This window comes from Acanthochromis polyacanthus, chromosome 18 (assembly GCF_021347895.1).
Source record: "Acanthochromis polyacanthus isolate Apoly-LR-REF ecotype Palm Island chromosome 18, KAUST_Apoly_ChrSc, whole genome shotgun sequence".
Classification (NCBI taxonomy): domain Eukaryota; kingdom Metazoa; phylum Chordata; class Actinopteri; family Pomacentridae; genus Acanthochromis; species Acanthochromis polyacanthus.
The window spans coordinates 19,276,739-19,296,493 of record NC_067130.1 but is presented as its reverse complement, the minus strand read 5'-3'; the positions used below and the strand labels follow the sequence as shown (position 1 = coordinate 19,296,493).

The 19,755-nt window shown below is 40.1% G+C and overlaps 1 protein-coding gene across 1 annotated transcript in view; it reads right to left on the bottom strand.

Annotated features, from left to right (window-relative positions):
- Positions 1–345: 345 nt before the first annotated feature.
- The window catches only part of zswim6 (zinc finger, SWIM-type containing 6), a 66,137-nt gene continuing 46,727 nt past the window's right edge, over positions 346–19,755 (bottom strand). Inside the window, exons 8-14 of the mRNA XM_051938683.1 lie at positions 19,305–19,445; positions 17,617–17,877; positions 11,825–11,960; positions 9,785–9,942; positions 7,353–7,516; positions 7,195–7,276; positions 346–4,242 (exon numbers count right to left, since the gene is read on the bottom strand). Of these exons, the coding sequence (XP_051794643.1) occupies positions 3,380–4,242; positions 7,195–7,276; positions 7,353–7,516; positions 9,785–9,942; positions 11,825–11,960; positions 17,617–17,877; positions 19,305–19,445 (1,805 nt within the window). The 3' untranslated portion in view covers positions 346–3,379. The remainder of the gene's footprint in view (positions 4,243–7,194; positions 7,277–7,352; positions 7,517–9,784; positions 9,943–11,824; positions 11,961–17,616; positions 17,878–19,304; positions 19,446–19,755) is intronic.

The window sequence follows — 19,755 nt, the reverse complement described above, 5'->3', positions numbered from 1 at the left end:
TTCAAGTCTAACCACCAATTCAAAAGCATCGGTGAGATTTGTAGGAAGGGCCAGATTAATTTTATCTCTAATCATAACTATTTTATGTGTAAAGAAGCTCATGCCTCCATCTTCCAATGATACAGAAATCTTTAACAAATCCCTGGATCCAGATTATAAATTGCATCACTGCCAAAATCTAATCTAATTTTATCCTTGTTTCATTTCTGAAATTCCCTGAAAATTTCATCAAAATCCATTTTTCTGTTTTTGAGTAATGCTGGGCACAGATGACAGACGCTGACTGTCACATAACTCCGCTGTTCCTTGGTGAAGTAATAATAAAGAACACATGGACATCCATCATCCTCTCAAAAAACTAATTTACTCAAAAACAAAGTGTTGATTCATTAACAAGTTTATAAAACAGTGATTTAGTTACATAAATAAATCGATCAGTGTATCAAATCTTAGTTTCAACTTCATGAGCATGTCGACATGGTTGTACAATCATTCACCTAATGTAATAAATAAAAGGGAGCATCATTTGTTTCTAAACAAAGGAGCTACTAACAGACCTCAAAAAGACGACACTGAAGAACACATGAGATGAGCTTTTAAAGCACAGAATACAGAGCCAGTCCAGCTACAAATTAAAGACACTAAAAGGCTGTAACCAAAGTCAGTTGGCGTATGAAAAGAGTTTGGTAGTTAGAACTCCCATTTGGTTATTTTAAAGCATTAAGACAAGGCAAGAAAGAAGGCTGTTCTCGTGTGAGGAATTCTAGAGAGAAATTAAATCAGTTGAAGAGGAAGAGAAATCAAAAACACAAAATCGCGTTTAAAAAAAAAAAAAAACAGTCAAGACCTACAGTTTAGAGCAACTTTCTGTCCTGCACAAAGTCGAGATGTGAGAAGAAGAGGCATGGACGTGAACCAGCTTCAGTTTGGGAGCGAGTCGCTGCAGACGCTGATGTGAAGGCCGGTTTCTGCAGCAGCTGCACGTCGCTGCTGCTTCGCCTCCACAGCCGTCTCTCAATACACTTCTGCGTTTGTGTGTCCACTTCTGTCGTACAGCCGGCCGTCTCTGCAGTTCATCACGTCTGCAGTGTGTTAGCGTTCAAACCGGCCCCGGGTGCAATGCAAGGCGAACATTTTTGAAGTCCTACTGATATGTTTTTTTCATGTTTGTTTCAAAAACCAAAAGTACTGCAGCTTCAAGTATTGTGCCTTACATAGAATATTCTGTCATAAATTAGTTAACATATACATTTTTTTCAATATTCAGACATATACTTTCATATATACAGGACAATAAAATGCTTTTGTTCTCTTTTTTCTTCTTTTTCGTCAGCGGTTTTTTTTTTAAGAGAAATCCCTGAGAACGTATGTTGACAGTTGCCAAGTTTCCACAAGAGCGAGCGCTGACAGTTTGTCTTCGTAAAATGAGCATACTGAACGTTTTGAGACAACACTGCAAAGCCAAAGCAATCAGCCTGAAGATGGCAGAAAATAACCCAGCAAAATGAATTCTGATGGCGGATTTGGAGTTTTTCTCTCGAGCAGATGGGCGAGGAGGCCTGTGTGGGGGGAGTAAAGCTGGATCCTTAGAAAGAGGTACTCGTCACTTCGGATGGAGTTGCTCCATTTGGTTTAAAGCCGTTTGACTTCTCTTTGAGGCTGTGAGCTGAGGGAAGTAAGAGGAGTGCAAGGTAGACATTTTGCCACTGGACAATACAGGATACAGTCAGTGTAAAACTCTCTCACTGTCATACATGTAAAGGGAAAAAACACACAAACATTCACAAACTGATGGCCCTCTCCTTCTGCGAGCTTTACCGTTTACACACATCAACACCCGTGGGGCCAGATGTGTAGAATGATCTGTGTAAGAAACTAGACCAGGAGACACACAATGTGGCTGAAATGATGAGCAGATTAAACATAAGGTGACACATAATCCTAAAGTAAAACACATTTTCAGAGCTACCACAAACTATTACTGTCCCCGCTGATCAATCTGGCATCATCAGTCAGTCGTTTGGTCTTTCAGACATCAGAAAACAGCAAAAAAGGCTTTATAGAAGATAAGAAATCCACTTCAGTGTACTATTTTCACTGAAATTTTCACATTCAACGAGCTAAAAACTGAATTTCTGACCTTTTTTTCCCCCCATCTGAATATTGACTTAATTGCCAAAATAGTAGCTGTTTTGCACTGATTCTTATTTTTGCAGATTTTTTTTATCGTCAAAGAAGGATTTACAAACTTCATTTTCTCAAAATGATCAGTATCAGTGAGGACACAGCCTCAGTCATAATGCAACCCAAAGTAACATTAGCGGAAGTAGAGTTGCAACAGTTAATTGATTTATTGGTTGATAACAGAAAATTAATCTGCAACTATTTCAATAATCAAATATTGATTTAACTGCAAATATGGAACACTAGCTAGTTTAAAGCCTTAAGTGAGAGAATTAGTGTCCTAAACGTCACACTCTGTGGTTTTGGACTGTTACTGGACAAAGAAAGCCATTTGGGTATGTCGCTCTGCTGTTTTTTACCATTTTCTCTTGACACGATTGTGATCAATCAAAATAATCATCTGTTGCAGACTGAAATGTACTGTTCGCCATTGCAGAGTTATAGTGGAGGCTAATTGTCATGACTAGCAGATACAGATATGGGCTGCTGTTGTGATCATGACTGTGGTTCTAGTTTCACATCCAGGTGTGAAGCTCTTACTGAACTCCCGTCTAATCTGGTGGAAGATTCAACATCAAACCTGGTGGGAGCGTTTCAACCACGCTAACAAACAGAAGTACTGAAAGTCGAGTATTCAGACGCAGTCACATCAACAGTATTTGCTAAAGCTGTTAGCTGTTAGCGGCTGTGGCTACAGTTGGAGCTTCCCTTGACTTATTGATAGTAACCAAGGGAGTCAGGCTTTTTTATGCCCATTCATGGTACACAGCTTCAAAAATCTGCCAAAAAAAAACGTGCATACACTCTGTTTTAGTCTCCATCCACACACAGTTTGACACATCTGGCCCCAGGTGTTGCCTTTGTGGTTTACAGTCTTTTTTTTCCAATTTCAAACTTGTCAACTTTAGGAGAAAGTTTACTTGAACATGTTTCATACTTTCAGTTTGGGCTGTCCAACACTAGAATCTGTCTGGGCTCATGCTTGGTATGCTTTCACATCACAGACCTTTCATTTAATTATCTGCCTTTAGGAAACTCTGTTCTTCATCATCAGTCCCAAATCACAGGAATAAGATTCACATGGATGTTGTTTTAAGTTGATCTTCACTTCAAGTTAGAAAGGATAAAAAAGGAGACTAAAGTAAAAAAAAAAAAAAAAAAAAAAAAAAAGGCGATTTGGACCCATGATCCCCTTTCAACCAAATCTCTCTCTAACGAGCATCATGAGCTTCTTCTTGCCCTTGTAGATTTGTTTCAGGTTGTCTATGAACTGTGTGAACTGGATGTGTCCGTCGTGCGCCATGAGGAACGTCTCTCGGGCTTTACTGAGGAACTCGATGAATTCGCTGTAGTGACGCGGGCTGATGTGCGTCAGCCTGGAGTGCGTCGTGTTGATGTAGGCCCCGATCGTGGCGTCCAGTAGCTGCCTGAGTGGAGCTTTGTCCAGAGACATCAGTTTCCCAGAGTTCCTGCGACTGTGCAGCGCCACCATGCCCGGCGTCGTTAGTGTGCACCGCCGCAAAATGTCTGACAAGACGGTGGCGCACTTCACACTTTTCACCACCAGGGGAATGACAGCCGCCAGTTCGTTTTTCCCCAGAGAGTGGCTGAGCGCGCACGCCCAGAGCACGTCATTGATGGCCGGGTGTGTGTCTTGGTTGTAGCTGAGGTTCAGGTGAGTCATGGCTAACGTTGCTAGCTTGTAGGCCCTCATAGGATAACCACGGTGCTCCATGTAGCGTGCTATTGTAAAGAGCTGTGTGTAGTTCATTCCTGTGGCGGCCGCGTCCAATACAATCTGATAGGCTGTTTCGAAGGCAATGTGGTCCTTCTCGCAGAGCGTCAGAGCCGACAGGGCACAGTTCTGGGGGTCCTTCATGGCACACTGCAGGGCCAAGGTGCGGGCCGAGTTAGCCAGGTTCTCCTGCTGGTGGCAGTCCAGGTGCAGGCGGACGATGGTGCTGTTGGACATGACTGTGCTCGCCACCACACTGGTCGCTTCAGTCGGGGTGAAGAGGGTGAACCAGCTCTGCATGATGCTGTCCAGTGCAAACACACCTACAGAGAGGAGAGGACATTTCAGTGTGAAGTAGGAGTCTTGTCTTCCGATTTAATTTTATTGAATTTGAGCAGACTTTTCAGGTTTGTTTATTTTTGCCCATTGGTCAGTGTATACTATTTGGTTCAGATGTGCACAGCGTGGTTGGACTGACATTAGCCAAGTGTCATGTATCTCATGCAGTGATGCTAATTCACGTTTTAAACCTACAACACAGTGGAAACTGAAATGAAGTTAGATCAAAAAATATCCCAAATCCACTCACAATATCCATCAGAAAAATCCCCAATAAATGTTTTCACCCAAATCCTTCAACCTTAGTTTGCTGTGTTTAACCTTCTAAACTATTATACCAGATGGTTTGTGAAACAGAACCGAGTTGTTTGGAAAAGAGCTGGCACTGTCAAAGAATACTTAGTGATTGGATGAGTCTGTCACCACCTAATTCACACTTTAAATAAACCCATGGCTGACAGTAGTTCCTTATAGGAGATTAATTTGTAAAACCAACTATAATCAACCACAAAAGTATAGCTTGAAGCCTGACAAAATAAGTTCTCACTTTTAACAAATCTTGTGATACTCAAGCTGCCTCACAACCTAAGCAAGAAACTTCCACCTGATGAATCTGGATCTGAATGAAGTGTTTGTGCCTCAGCAAGTTGGACTGAGTTCAGGAACTTTCAAGGTAGGGCATAGAGTGCTGCATATTATTAGGGATGCTAAAGATCTGTGCAGCAATATACAACCGCTGCTAATTAAAAATCAAAACCAGCGTTTACTTACTTTATTTCCTCAGACAGCACAGGAAATAAAGGATTGAAGGAAACTTTACTTCCTTGGAAACTAGACAAATTTTAACAAGGTGTTAATTCTCCTGCCTGTGTGAAATGCTAATGTGGTGTTCCCCAAGGCTCAATCTGAGGTCTTTAGCTTTTTTCATCTTAGATTCCTCCATTGTGTGCAGTTGGACTATTCTAGATTTAAATTTCTGTTTAAGTGAAATTAGTCAATAAGAACAACTAATGCTCTTTGATCTGAGTTTTTAGAAACACTTAAGTACTCAAATAGTCCCCAACAAATGTACAGTTTCACCCTGTTTATGCATCGTTTGCTAATAGCTGTTTGAAAAATAACATACAATATGAAACTAAATGAACAGAGGACAGCAAAATTTGGAAAATATTTTGGGTTTGGTTGATAATAAAGAAAACATATTTTAAATCCTGTAATATATATACAAATTTAAAAATGTATTCTAATTTTTTCCTTTATTGCTGGTAAATGGAACACACGCATTTTCAGCCCTCAAGACATCAAAACACATCTAGCACCATTTAAATTGTACTAAAATCCTTTATTTGGAACATTAACCTCTATTTGACCAGTCCATTCAACAGTTAAACAGTGTGCTACTACATCACATTATTCTCTGACCTCACTCTGTCCTCTACAGTCATTAATCAAAATACATCACCAGTCGTACAATGATGTTTTACATTCTAATCGGATATTATATGGCGTGGCCTTGCTCTGCATCACCAACCAGCATGTACTCAATGAACCCATTCAAACAGAAACAGGGACTCCTTGTCACTCCCCCACATTCACAAGAAGTCATCTGGGAGGAGGGTTTTCCTCTGCAGAGCTCCCTCCCTCTGGACACAACTTCCCGTCCACTTCAGGGAAATCAGCTGCTGTGGCTTCAGCATTCAGCTCCAAATATAAGGCCCACTTAATCAGCCAACAGCCACCAATCTCCCATAATTACTGCCCTGCCAGTCATTCCTACCCCCTCACAGAGAGCCCACTGAAACCTACTTTTAAGGCCTTCTGAAGTCTGGCCTGCCGTTTCTGAAAGTCTCTCACATTTCTAAGCAAGCACAGGCACGAATATCTTTTCCAAGTTATTTGTAACTGACTGTTTGCCATTTCCTTTCTCGACTGTAACTGGGCGCGGCATTATGTGGCTGTAGAACAACAAATGTTGCATTTCTTCTCGTCATCTTTAATCAAAAACACAACAGCAGCTGTAAAAAAAATGGGTTAAATGGTCTTTTACAATGACAGGACAAACTGAAACAAGATTTTCTGAACAAGAAGTTACTGGAAAAATAACGTGTGCCAAAGTGTGTGAATGGATGCTATTCTTTATTCTACTGCATGCTCAAATCATGCTGACTTTCATTAAGTCTGGTACCACTGATGTGCTGTTTAGCTTCTGCCTTGATAAAATTTCAAATCAGATGTCCAAAATTCCCTCCAGCTGATCAGAAGTAGCTATAGAAATAACCATAATTACATCTGCTGGCCACAGCACTAGGAGCATTAACATTCAGTATTTTCTAGTCAAGCGTTGTCCGTTTACTGTCATGTGACTAAACTTGTGCATTTCTGCTTTTTATAAACTGAGATATTTAACCAAAATCCAACCAGTCATAATGCTGATTCTGCTGAAACTAAGTCATGTTGTAGCTGAAAGCAGACATACTGCCATTACTGCAATATCTCATTAGTAAACATGTGTGACATTTAGGACAGTATTATTAAAATACAGTCTTAAATAATGTTCTGTTTTAACAAATGGCAAGGCAAAGATGAACAAAATCATGATGTGTTGAACGAGTTCTGAGTGCGTACTCTGTGTTTTATGTGTGTTTTAGAGTCTGTAATAACGCATTTCACGTAATTTTGAAGCAAAAAACATTAGGCTTTGAAAATAAAATGAGATTTGTGCATTATTTCCACCTGACATGTATTCAAGTGCGAATCCTTTATAAGTTGGTTGCAAATGTTATCAATTCAGGTGCAAAGTGTTGTAGTTTCGGAAGAATTTAATGATTGTTGTCTGGAGTTGATGACTGGTTGCTTCAAAATTAGATCCCAAATCTTTTTTAGGTTAATCTGCCACAGTGCGAGTCTATTTCCTGTGGTAGTAAAAGCAAACTTACCAACTTCAGTAGCGCAGGTGACGAGCCAGCGCACCATCTCTCTCCGCCGCCAGTTCAGCGTGGACAGGGTCATTCTCATCACCTGCAGGAAACATGAGATTAGCAGAGTTTGCACGAAATCCAGCGTATATGTTCATGTTCTCTTCCTTTAAATTTACCTGAAGGCCCAGCTCCAGGGAGACCTTAAGCAGCGTGATGTCCGGCAGGCTGTCCATGAGAGTGGCAATTTTGAAGGCATCCTGGGCCAGTTTGAAGATGTGGGAGGAGGAGTGGATGTTCTTCTGGATGGACTCTAACACAGTTTCCAGCTTACGAGCATCACCTGGAAACAGACAGAGAGGCAAAGTGCATGGTAAAAATCTTATCTGTATCTTCTCAACAGGTTTTTTCAGTCATTCAGGTCTTGGTATCTAAGCGCTAGAAGGAAGCTGGACCTGCTTAAAGATGTTAAAGGGTTTGTTTAGTTCTGGCTGACTGGTGAAGTGTCCCAGGCATTTCAGCTTCTGTGTGGTCGTTGGCATGTTGAGAGTCACCACTTACCAGCCGTGTACAATGCAGGTTTGAGATCCTTCCCCAGACAGACACCCACTCAAACCTCCACTCAGGGTACTCTGATGAATCATACGATGGCCGAGTGGGTCATGCTACCTTAATGACTCTCAAAGTGTAACCCACCCCACAGGAGCTTAAACACCTGGGAGCCCTGAGACAATTTGTTTTATGTACCACCACTACACAACATGTAAGGTGAAGACTTTACAAAAATACAAAAAAAAAATCAAGAGTTTCCGTTGAGGAATAACAGTGGGGAGAAAAAACTCTCCTTTATCGGGAAGGAAAAACTTCTGGCAGAACCAGGCTTAGGGAGAGCAGAAATGGTTGGGGTGAGGAAAAAGGGGAAAGAACAGGATAGCAGATGGAGAACAGATCACAAATGCATATAAGAACAATGAACACTCTGAACTAAATAGGCCTTTCGAAAGAGAGTTGAAACGACATCAAGAATCTCACACAGGTCCAGTCGCCTTTGTTTTAGCACTTAGATACCCCAACCTAGATGAAAGGGAAAGTTGTATTTAGGAGTCCAACAAGGGCTACAGGAAGAGTTTGTTGATTTGTGCTTCCTCACAATATGCTTTACGTTCCTTCTGATCCACACTCGATGCATTTATTAGTAATTCATTTTAAAAGACTGATCTCTGACAGCATCCAGCTGCTGGATGTGAGCACAGCTGCTTTGTCTGGCTGTGATGATGAAGCTGTGCTGTTATGGATGTGTCCAGCTGCTACTATTTAAGCCTGTGGTGCTTCTATGACTGATGTGTTTGTTTGTTTATGCAAGTGTTCAGGAATGCAGTACCACGGCATGTAGTCAGTGATACAACCATTAAAATTCAGGGTGCACTGACTCTCTGTAGCCACTTGTTTTCAGTGACAGTTCCACTTTGTCATCAGTCCAAACAGAATCTCAGTTCTTGCTTATGACCATTCCCATATGGCTGACATGCAGATGCTGATGTAAACATGAAGCATGAAACATGAAACATGAAACTTACAATCAATGATTTCCTGAACTACACAGCAGCAGCTAGCATACACAACAAAGTCGGTGCTAAAAGTAACCATCCATGTTGAATTAACCACCTAGGATGATGTGGTTTTACTTTCAGAAAACATACATGCGATGAATCAGGGAATGAATGCAGTGACTGTCTAGACTAGGGATGTCCCGATCAACTACTTTTATTTTCTTCCTCCTGATCCAATGCTGTATAATCCAAGTCATTTGATTTTCAGTATTTGCCGAAAACAATAACATTTTCACACATGATTTACACTCAAATATAGCAGATTAGCTGTTAAATACTATTGTGACCCAAAGAGGTGGCCACTATCGTGTTGGCAAACAGAGAAAACTGTGAGAGTCCAGCTGGTAAATAAGCCCCATGATAAAGACTTCCATGACACTGCCTTAGTGTTTAGCAAGCAACTGTTGGAATTAAATTGGGGAAGATTAAGACAGTGATACAATCTTGCTTAAGGAATGTGGGATCTGATGACCGTGTCACAGACATTTAGGACTATTTCCACTTGACACCAGTGGTAAGGATGTTCCTAATGTGGACCAAATCAGAAGCTGAACGTGGGTGTTTCAGTAACTGGACATTGTTACTAGAAGTCTCCCATTCAGCATCCAAGTAACATTCCCTCCATCCCATTTCTGTTGCTTATCCAGGGTGCAATAATTTTAAGAATTACTACTACTAATAAATGATATTCTATTTGCACTTATTCTTATTGTCTCTACTGGTTTTTCATGCTGTGTGCAGTATTAAGAATCTTAGACTGTGACGTCCGATGTGAGCTGCCTGTTGAAACAATCGTCCTAGCCGTCTAAAGCTTTATTTCTACCTCTTATTGAACCTGTGCTGTAGCCTACATAAGTGCCCTATGTCCTTGTGAGCTTTAATGCTGATGTGTCTGTTTTGCTGTGAGTTTTAGTTACATTTCTGGGTAATCTATGGTGTTGATTTAAGGCAGAAGTTTAAACTAAGCTCAAACGGTTGTGTGTGTGTGTGTGTGTTCGTACCTTTAGCAGCAGTGAGCATGGTGGAGGCAAGTTCACACTGTTGTGTCTCGATGTGGCTCAGAGTGAACCAGCGAGGGTAGCGGTTGGGCACCACCGACACAATGTGGTGAGGCCGAGACAAGTCACCGGAGGGGGCCGTGGACTCCAGCACCGGCAACCTGAGAGCAGACAAAAACTTTATCAGACACAGGGAGAGATGTGTCTGCTCAGAAGAACACCTAATGGAGATAAAGAAGTTATCAGAGTGTAATGTTCCCTTTATAGGATCAATCAATAGTTTTTCCTTTGTGTTTTCACACCTGAGCTCAGGTGGATCTTTGCCTCAGGCCATGAACACAGAGAAAAGGATGGGTTTAAAAATAATAATTCCTTTCCAGCCAAACCACAGTGCCACAGTGCTATTATATCCAGTTATAGCTGCTGTACTTTAATAATCCTCTGCTCTAATTTCAGTCTGGAAAATGATATAAAGATTTATATGATTTAAAATTCAGAGGGTTTAATTCGTGCAAGAAGAAATAAAGTTTCCTGTGGTGGTCAGACAGAAAACCAACAGCCTCTATTTATTATTCACACATTTTATAAAAGTCGTTCTCAGCAGTGTTGAATTATTCAGTGAATATTCCAGCAAAAAGAGGTTTTGTCATTAAACAGTGTCCCAGATAGCTCCTGAATCTGCCCGTTTCCTCCTTCTCTAACTAACCAGAGGAGACGTACAGCAGGCAGGGAGGCGGGCTACAGAAAAAGGTTTGTTAAATTTCCTGCCTCACTGTCTTCATGTCTGTTCCTCCTTCCAGCGCTAAGATTACCTACAGTGTAAATGCACCTTTTTGTTTCCATTTCAGAACTGAATGCAAACTATGAGGCACGTTTTTTCTTCACAAGAAAGACTGCTTTTACAAATTGGGATACATCTTAAAATGCTGGTTTCTTGAAAAGAGCACGCGAACCTCTTAGCGAACACAATGAGGACTATACAGATGGCGTGTTGTCTTTAGTCATGGAACTGATTTCATGTTTCTGGTATCAACACTAAAGATTTATAACTAAAACTAATGTTACATCCACATTACGTTGTTTGTTGCCTGTATGCTTGTAGTTTGTCTCAGCTTGCATCTCGAATGCAGAGCTGCTCCGCTCTGCCAATGTTCTCATCAGTCCCAGCCTGTAAACAATAGTGTTCAGTGTTGATCGGCTGTCGTTTGTGACATGTAACAGATTAGATAGAGCTGAGGGTGGAGCACTGGCTGAGACAACAGATTAACTACAGAGACTAAGAGCCAGTTGCATAAAAGCCACATTAACACATTTCATTTGTTTTGTCTGTAATAGGTTATTAAAAATAATGATACGGATAATTGGAAAAATGGGAAATATCAGCCCAAATAATAGGCCATGCCAATAATCAGTCGACATCTACTATTTTTCTCCTGATAGCAGCCCTGAAGGATGTTCTACAGGGATTGTTCTTGCATGTGGAACACACACAAAAGTTTGAGCTGTCCTAAAATAATCGATGGTGATACTGCATCAATCAATGCCACAGAGGAATAAAATGATACCAGTAAATGATGGCTGCTGGTTGCTCTGCTGTATGTTGAGTGTACTTAATGTTTTCCCAACCTCTTCCTCAATTTAACATATTATTGCTTGGCTTCAAGAACAACCATGCTGTGTCTGTTTGCCAGGTGGCTGAGGTAGGCATGTGTCCTGGCTAAGACACCTTTAAGTGTGTTGTAGACTCTGCTTACTCGGTGCACCACAGGTTAGACCCCGCCTGTCAGTAATGCTATCAAAAAAATGACTGGTTCTTGGAAGAAACACATTTATGAAGTAAAGCCAAAAAGAGGAGGAAAAAGTAGCAACAAAACAGCTGAGACAAACTACAAACTAGCTGCTGACATTTCATAGAAAGGTAAACCAACGGTAATGTGACACTGCTGATCTCAAAGAACCAACTCTTGATATTCACAGAACTGCAGTGGATACAAACAGGCAATGCTTTTGGTTTTTCTAGCTGCTAAAAGGAGAGTCACTCACCTCATGGCCCTCAGTGCAATTCTGTACGCCAGCTCGGCGTCATGAGGTAGCAGGGAGGTGAAGAGATACTTGGCAAAAGTGTGCATGGGGACACTTTCTCTGTAGAGGATTTCCCCCAGGCCACTGTAAGGACCAGCTGGAAGACACAGGACAACACAGTGATGAGTTTATACAGTCAACCTGAACACAGATCAGCGCAGCGTGATACTTCACACGTGACCGGACAGTAACCTTGTGTACCAGATTGTTTCCCAGCCTGATGTGTCAACAAGTCTGATAGCGCTGATTAAACCGGCAGAGCGAGCTGAACAGTGTGAGTCAGCTGTGTTTTAGAGGCTGATCGCTCTGTTAGTCAAGCAGGGGCTTTACACAACATCAGAGAATATCCTGTATGTAAAGGAAACTACAAGAGTAACTGATGAGCTGAAGGACTGACAGCTTCTAGGAAAAGCTTCTTCCTTAATTTCTCTATGCGGCCTTTTTGTGCTACAAAGAGGATTTATTAGATCTAATTAATTCAATCATCAAATTTTCAGTGCTTTCTTCTAAAAATAACAGTTCTAATAAACAGTTTAATTGATTTGAAAATGTGACGACTAGGCTGCTGTTTTTCTTTTTTCTCCATTCTGAGTTCCCTATCCAGACCTTAACTCTAACATAGGATCCATTTTGTCTATAAAAACTACTTTCAAACATCTTATTACAAATTGTACAGACTATGACAGAACAAAATAATACAACATGAAACACAAAGACAGATGATTTACTGCCCTTGGTGTCTTTTCAGGGTTGAAAAAAATCCATTTAATGTTGGTTTTATTCACATATTTATGCAGCTTTACAGATAATACCATCGAGGTCTCTGGCATTTATTGTGAACAAACATCGGAAAGCTTTTTCAACCACACTGACATATTAAAACAAATGAATAAATAGTTGAATATTTTTATTAATTTGATCTTTTAAAAAGCTCAGTACTCTAGATTTTAGCAAAAGTTACTGAAACAGGACGACATGTGATTTGTTGGAGATCATTTTCAGCAGTAGATGAATACACATCTGGTGCTTTTAGAAGTTTGTAAGCATTATTCTTAGATAAAATATAGTTTTGTTTTCTTTTTCTTTTCACAAATGTTGCATGTCATTACACATTTCAAACGTGACATAAAATCCAGTCAACAACTATAAAGCAAAGAACAGAAACCACAGTGTTATCGTGTTTCTTCTACCCCATCTCTTTCTTTCAGCTACAAGCCAGCGATTCCTACTGAAGACTTAAATCTCTAAAAACAAAAACAAAACACCAAAGAATTTCCGAAAACAGCTGGGCTTTTAACAAAATTTGAATTTGTTGAGGACCTTTTCAATTGCAGACAAGTACACATTTGGGGCTCTAGTAACATTTTCAAGCAATTTCTGTGAGAGAAGGTATTATTTCACATTACAAATGTTGGAAGTCAATACATACTGCAAAAATCTGTCCTAAAATCAAGCAGCATAGGTTCTATAAATAAGTCCCTGTGTTTTTCTGATTATCAGCAAATCACTTGAACAAGGTGTGAACCCGTCTCTTCTACTCTTTGACTGCAGATCCACTGATTTCTACTGAATGCACAAATCTTTAAAAATGAAAAAAAAAAAAAAAAAAAAGGTTCAGCAATTTCCTACAGCCGGGCACCGAAAGCAATTGAGTCATTCCATGTCAATTCAACAAATGCTTGTTGCACCACTTTCTCAGATCCTCCCAAAAATTTTTTTGGGCTTTATTTGGGTAATTTTATGAACAAATGCAAAGTATTATGGTTATAAACATACAGTATAAGCAGTAATGATCTAATCTAATACCCATAGTCAGTCCAAACTTAATCCTCGCCTATGATTTTAGGGTTTTAAACTACTAAAAAAAGCAATTTATACTCCTTTTACATGGTCAGAATTTTTTCCCCTTCCAAAACTTTTACCCTTCTGGTGAGAAAAGTATAGAAATGAATGAAAATAAAAAAATACTGGACTGTGGAATTTCCCAAAATATCCTTATTATTTCATGGGCGACTTTATTTTGGGTTTTTCATGCCTCTATTTTAGGACTTATTCTTGTGAAAAGACATTGAAAGAATGAATTTTCTTCTTTACTAATGAAAGTTGCATAAGGTAAAAGTTTTAAAACATTAAAATAAAGCTTATTTATTGATTTATAGGCTGTTGAACTCAGGTGTAGACCCAAAATAGCCTAACTTTAGGCATTAAAAAGTGCATGTGGGATACATGGTACGCGGTTCAAATTTTTTTTGGAGGAACTAGTATGTGTGAAGTATGTGTGAACTTACTTTCATATTTGTTTCTTGTGCCAAAGATGAGCAACTGCTGAATCAATTTACTATACATTTTGATCCTCGTTTTTGTTTTTAGGAACCATTTACATGACCAACTAAAGATGAAAGATGAATCTGAAGCATCAGCATCGTAGTATAAGTTACAAAGGGCATATCTGAAGTTAATTATTATATAGACATTGTTTTTTCTTTCATACAGTAACTGAATAAGAAGAAATGGCATCACTCCCAGACTGCATTCTCAGGACAGCCTCGGTATCGTATTTGACTTATCAGCTGAATTTGAAGATTTGCAAGTGAAATTCATGCACCCAAAAGGTCCCAGCAAGAAGTTCACATGGCCTAGAAAGGATGACGTAGTGTGGGTGCCTACAGCCCACATCCTCTGTCCAATCACTGCTCCTTCAACACGCCGTGGTGGACAGTACCACATATCTGGTGCAGATGATGGCCTGATTTCAGAGAAATTCAAGCAGTTCAAAGGACAGAAATAGTGGTGTGATAAGTTGGGGACAAATTACATGTTTTACATGGGACCTAAGGCAATATAACTCATTTTAACTGCAATATATTAGTTAGAATTCCTAAAAAAACGCCTATAAAACATAGTGCATTTCTTGGTTAAATTGGCCATGAAGGATTCAAGAAACAATGTTGATACTTCAGATATCAATTATTCAGATGTTTATTGTTATACAGACAAAGTTTCATGTTTCTACTCCATGTCCCACATTGGTTTCTGTGCCAATATATGTATGGTGTTTTTCAGTCTGTTTCATAAATAGGCATCGTTTTGAGGTCTAAGGAGACTAGCTAGCTCTTGGATATTTTTAGGTTAGAGAGAACTTTTAAGGTACTTTGAGATTTTTATAACATATGAACCTTGTTACTTATTAAAATTTGTGAAAAAAATGCCTAAATTCTTGAAAAATGCCATTTTCGCCAAATTTTTAAATTGCCCTGTACCACAGAGAAATGGGTATATTCATTCCAAATTTTTTTTCCTGCTCTATTGTTAAGGTGTTTGAACCCTTCAGATCACTTGTAAGTCTATATCATCAGTCAGTTCCCAGTATTATCTTCCTAAATCAAGCCTTTCTACCTAACATATCAATTTCCGAGTGGAAAAATAGGGATTTAAATATTTTATAACTTAGCAAATAGCAATCATATGATGTTAAAACTTTGCAAGTAATCTATTCTTATGTTGGGATAGTTAAAAAAAAAGTTTGGAGATGATCAGAGGAGGTCATGCAACAAAATTTCCTCAGATTTGTTGAAATGAGATGGAATGACTCAATTTTCAAACAGAAGGAAATTCTGAATTTGTTGGGGACTATTTTAGGCTGTGGATGAATACACATTTGGTCCTCTAGAGAGCATTTAGGGCAGCAGAATGGGGTGTGTGTGTGGGACTAAATCAAACTACAATGAGTGTTCATGGTGATGAAGGAACATATCACCCAGTGAAACAGTGTGTCTAACTGATGTGTGTTTAACAGTTTTTGGGAAACAAAGGAGCTCTGTGGCACAGAGGAATATGATATATCAGGCTTTGGACACACGACAATACTTGCTTTTGTGTTTTGGTCTTTTCAGGAGGATTTATTGATAATAACAAAAGCAGAATATCATATCTGTAATGCAGCGTAAAAGATCAGAAAATATACAATTTGTGTTAACCCTTGCCCATAATGATATACGAGCAGCGACTTCCTCTGGGCCTCCGCTTTATAATCACAACTGAGCAGAGTTAGCAGGAGCCGTATGTGAGGGGCTGAGCAGCTCTGTCATTAGTGGGTTTGCAGAGAAAAGAGCCTTGAACCATGACAAGCCACAAGCTTATTATAGTCCTCAATAGACACGCACAACGTCAGCAAACAGACCGACAATGCAAACAGCGACAATGCAACAACTGTAAACACTGGAACATACAAAGTGTAAATGTACAGCACAGAGCGCACACTAAAGTACACAGCGTTAACACAACAGAGCACACACTAACATAACACACAGTTAAAGCACAGTGAGCCGTTTGTGGCTCAGGGTGTGAAACAGGAATGCTCATGTGTGCAGATAGTGTGTCATTCCCGGAAACACCTAAAGGAGCAGTGCAACATTTTGGGACATATTTCTGTTTGACGACAATATTGATGTGATGCTTGTGTGTGGGGTGACCTGGTTAGCTTAGCTTCACATCGAGACTGGAAATGGGAAACTGGCAGCTTTGTTGTGTCCAAAATAACACACAATAACACTACATAGTGCACAAAACATATCGAAGACAGCACAGAAGGTATTAAAAAAAAACTAAGGTGGGTATTTTAACTTTTTCTCATCCTCCTTGCTTATTGTAAACAGAGTTTTTCACTGTTATAGTTTCATTTCCTAGTTGGTTGATTCACCCGTATATCGATGGCAGGAAGACTAACTAACACCACTGCGTTTTCACAACTTCAAACTGGCTCAACCTGATGAAGCCTGCTAGGTCTAACTTATTAAATGTTTACTGAACGCTTAGTGGGAGTTGGCTCCAAACTATCTGATACAACGTCAGAGTAGTCGTTGCCAAAAAGCTGAGTGCAAACTTTGCAAACAGCCGTTTATATATCACAGCTCAACAACTAACATGGCAGGTCATCAAATTAACAGCAGGTAACTTGTCACGGTTACATTCCTCAGTAGTTCTTGTGCTGGATCACCAGTAAGATATTATATGAATATGGGCAGTGGCACGCTGCTCTGCTCCGAGTCTATTTCAGAAAAAAATGCCAGGTTCACATGATTTAACATACTGCAAATACTATTTTTTACAGGCTTTCATAAAGCTAGCGGGTAGAGTGCATTCAGTACATTGTGGAACATTCACTTCATCTGCAGATGACAGGCAGATTTTAAGATTTCAGCAGACCAGATTTTTTTTTTTGATTCACTACAGTCTGAGTACATTACAGTAAAATAATTAGTTTTGTGCTCTGCATTGAAAATCGGGCGAACATTTGCTGGACAAAACCAGCTGCTTGAGAAAATAAATGAGGATATCAATCATCAACAACAATAATCATTGTTTGCAACCCCAGAAAAAAAATGGTCCAAATTTTGTCTGATCTGACGACATTTAATTAAATGTCATACAGGACAAAGAAAAGCAGCATATGCTTGTAAATTAGGGCTGGACAATCTTGGGAAAATACCTGAGAGCAGTTTTTTTCCAGCCAATATTGTGATTTGATTTACAGTATCCAAAGCAACATCAAAAACATGACTGATCCACAAGGAGGATTGGATGAAACTGTAAACCCACTGACAGTCTGAGTCAGACATACCGCATAGCATCAATCCTTAAGTTGCAGGATTTATGACTTGCTAATTGCATTGCGTCAAACTGAGATTTCCTTTGAATTCAATCAATTGTTTGGTCCTACTGTAAAGATCCCACAACGTTCGAGTCGTACTCACCCTCTAGCAGGAACACGGCTTGCTTCCGGAAGATCTTCACCAACGTGTCATCTAAGTCGACCTCCTGAAGCTTGGCCAGCAGCTGCTCTTCGTTGCGACACACCTTCTCCTGGGCGTAGAGGCCGTCTGGCATCACCCTCTGCTGACCTAAACCAATCAGAGCCGTCTCCACAGCCAGCGACACAAACGACTCGCCATCCTCCAGGAAGCGCTGCGCAGGACGAACAGGATGCTCCGTCCTCCTGCCTGAACCCGGCAAGCCTGAGGGTGAGGGAGAGGGGAGGAGGGGGTGAGGGATGACTTGGCAAGGAAAATGTTCCCTTTGGGCTGTGGATTGAGCCGAGTATTGATAAATCTATTGATCTATTTGTTCACCCTGGTGCTCCTTTTTCACAGCGTGTTCTCCTGAGGACAGTAATCATGTGTTTTAATGGTTTAATGATGTCTTGGCAGACCTCACAGCTCATCCCAGGAGGGTTCACAGTCCCCAGTGAACACACACTCATAGAATCGCTTAGATATTAATAGAAGAGTCTAAATTGAAAACTTTCACAACTTCTCCTACATAGTGGCGTCATCATCAGTTCACCTTCAGACCACTTTACTTTTTTAAGTCATTACTGTGTTGTACATTTCATTACATGAATAAAACTGGTATTTTTTTCCCAATAATACACATTCAATCCCACGTGACAAAGTGAAAACATCTTTTTTAGAATTTTTTGCAAATTTGTAAAAACAATTAAAAATGAAATATAATAGGTTATTGAGTGATTGGAAAAAAATGGCAATTTTATTAATTTAAAATAAAGTTACAACATAAAAAGCTGAACACGTCCGGGACAAACTGAGCTGCTGCTGTGACGTCTTTTCAGGCTACAGTATGTTGAGATTCGTTGAGCTGGGCTCCCTGCATAATTAATGCATTTTAATTGGAGTGTTTTTCCTGCTGCATTTCTTATTCATGAGCTGTTATTGGAGGATGACTGGAGGCCAATCAGCATGTCTGTGTCATCTCTGCTGATTGCGACCTGAGGGCCTGCAGCTCTGACAGGAAAGACACAATCACTGCAGCGTTGACGTTGAAAGAATGCTCAGGAAAAGCAGTGTTTATGTGTACTGTATCTGCAGCGCAGGAATGCTCCAACCTATGTTTAATTACCAGAGTATTTCAATTTTCTGCTGCTTTATACTTCTACTGCCCTGTATTTTTTATACCACTATATTTACTTGACAGATCAAGTCGTTGGTTCCTTCTGACATTAAGATTTTACATCAAACATACTGTGATAAACTTATAAAAGGCAATAATCTTGAAGATTGTCCAGGTGATTGATGATCACTTAGACCTCACAAATCAAGTGTAGTTGGTGCTTCTGTATTACTGCAAAAAACTCTTCCAATCGAAATTTCTCACAGATGAATTATGGCCCAAAAGGTACATCCATATATAAATATCTCCCAAAAAGATTGGAGATAAGCCTCAAAAACTGAAGCTCTTCAGTCGACTCAACCCCGAGTTGGAAACTGCTCTCTCAACTAAACCAACCAAATGTGAACAAAGTAGATAAAACCAGCTCAGCTGTCAGCAGTCATACAGTATGTCCCACTTTCAACTTTTACTCATATGAATGTTATGGCAGTTTTACTCACATAAGGGTGGTGTGAGTAGTTCTACTGCTGTGTACCTGTGAAGTCGAGCAGAGCTGCTTCCTCGCTGCCACTCCTCGTCTCCAAGAGGGTGCTGAATAGAGTGCCGATAGGGTCCAGAGGGTGGCCCACCCAGCCCTCCAGGTTGGTGACTGATGTTATTCCTCTGTGCAGCAGCTCTGCAGTAACAAAGTGGGAGTGTTAATAAACTGTGTAAACTCTGTAACACAGAAAGTGTCAGAGAAGCTTGTACTTGAGGTCCACCTTAAAAAAAGTTTAGAATTGTCAGTTCACATGAATGTTTGAGTGCTGCTGTGCAAAGGCTTAAACTTAAAATTTCATTCTGCAGGAGGACGGGCTAAAACATTCAGCCAAAGTCATACACCCCTTTTCCACCAACGCAGTTAGTATTTGGTGCCAAATCTGGAACCAGTTCTTCACGTTTCAACAGCAAAGAACCAACTGGTTCCAAACTGGCACCAACACTTG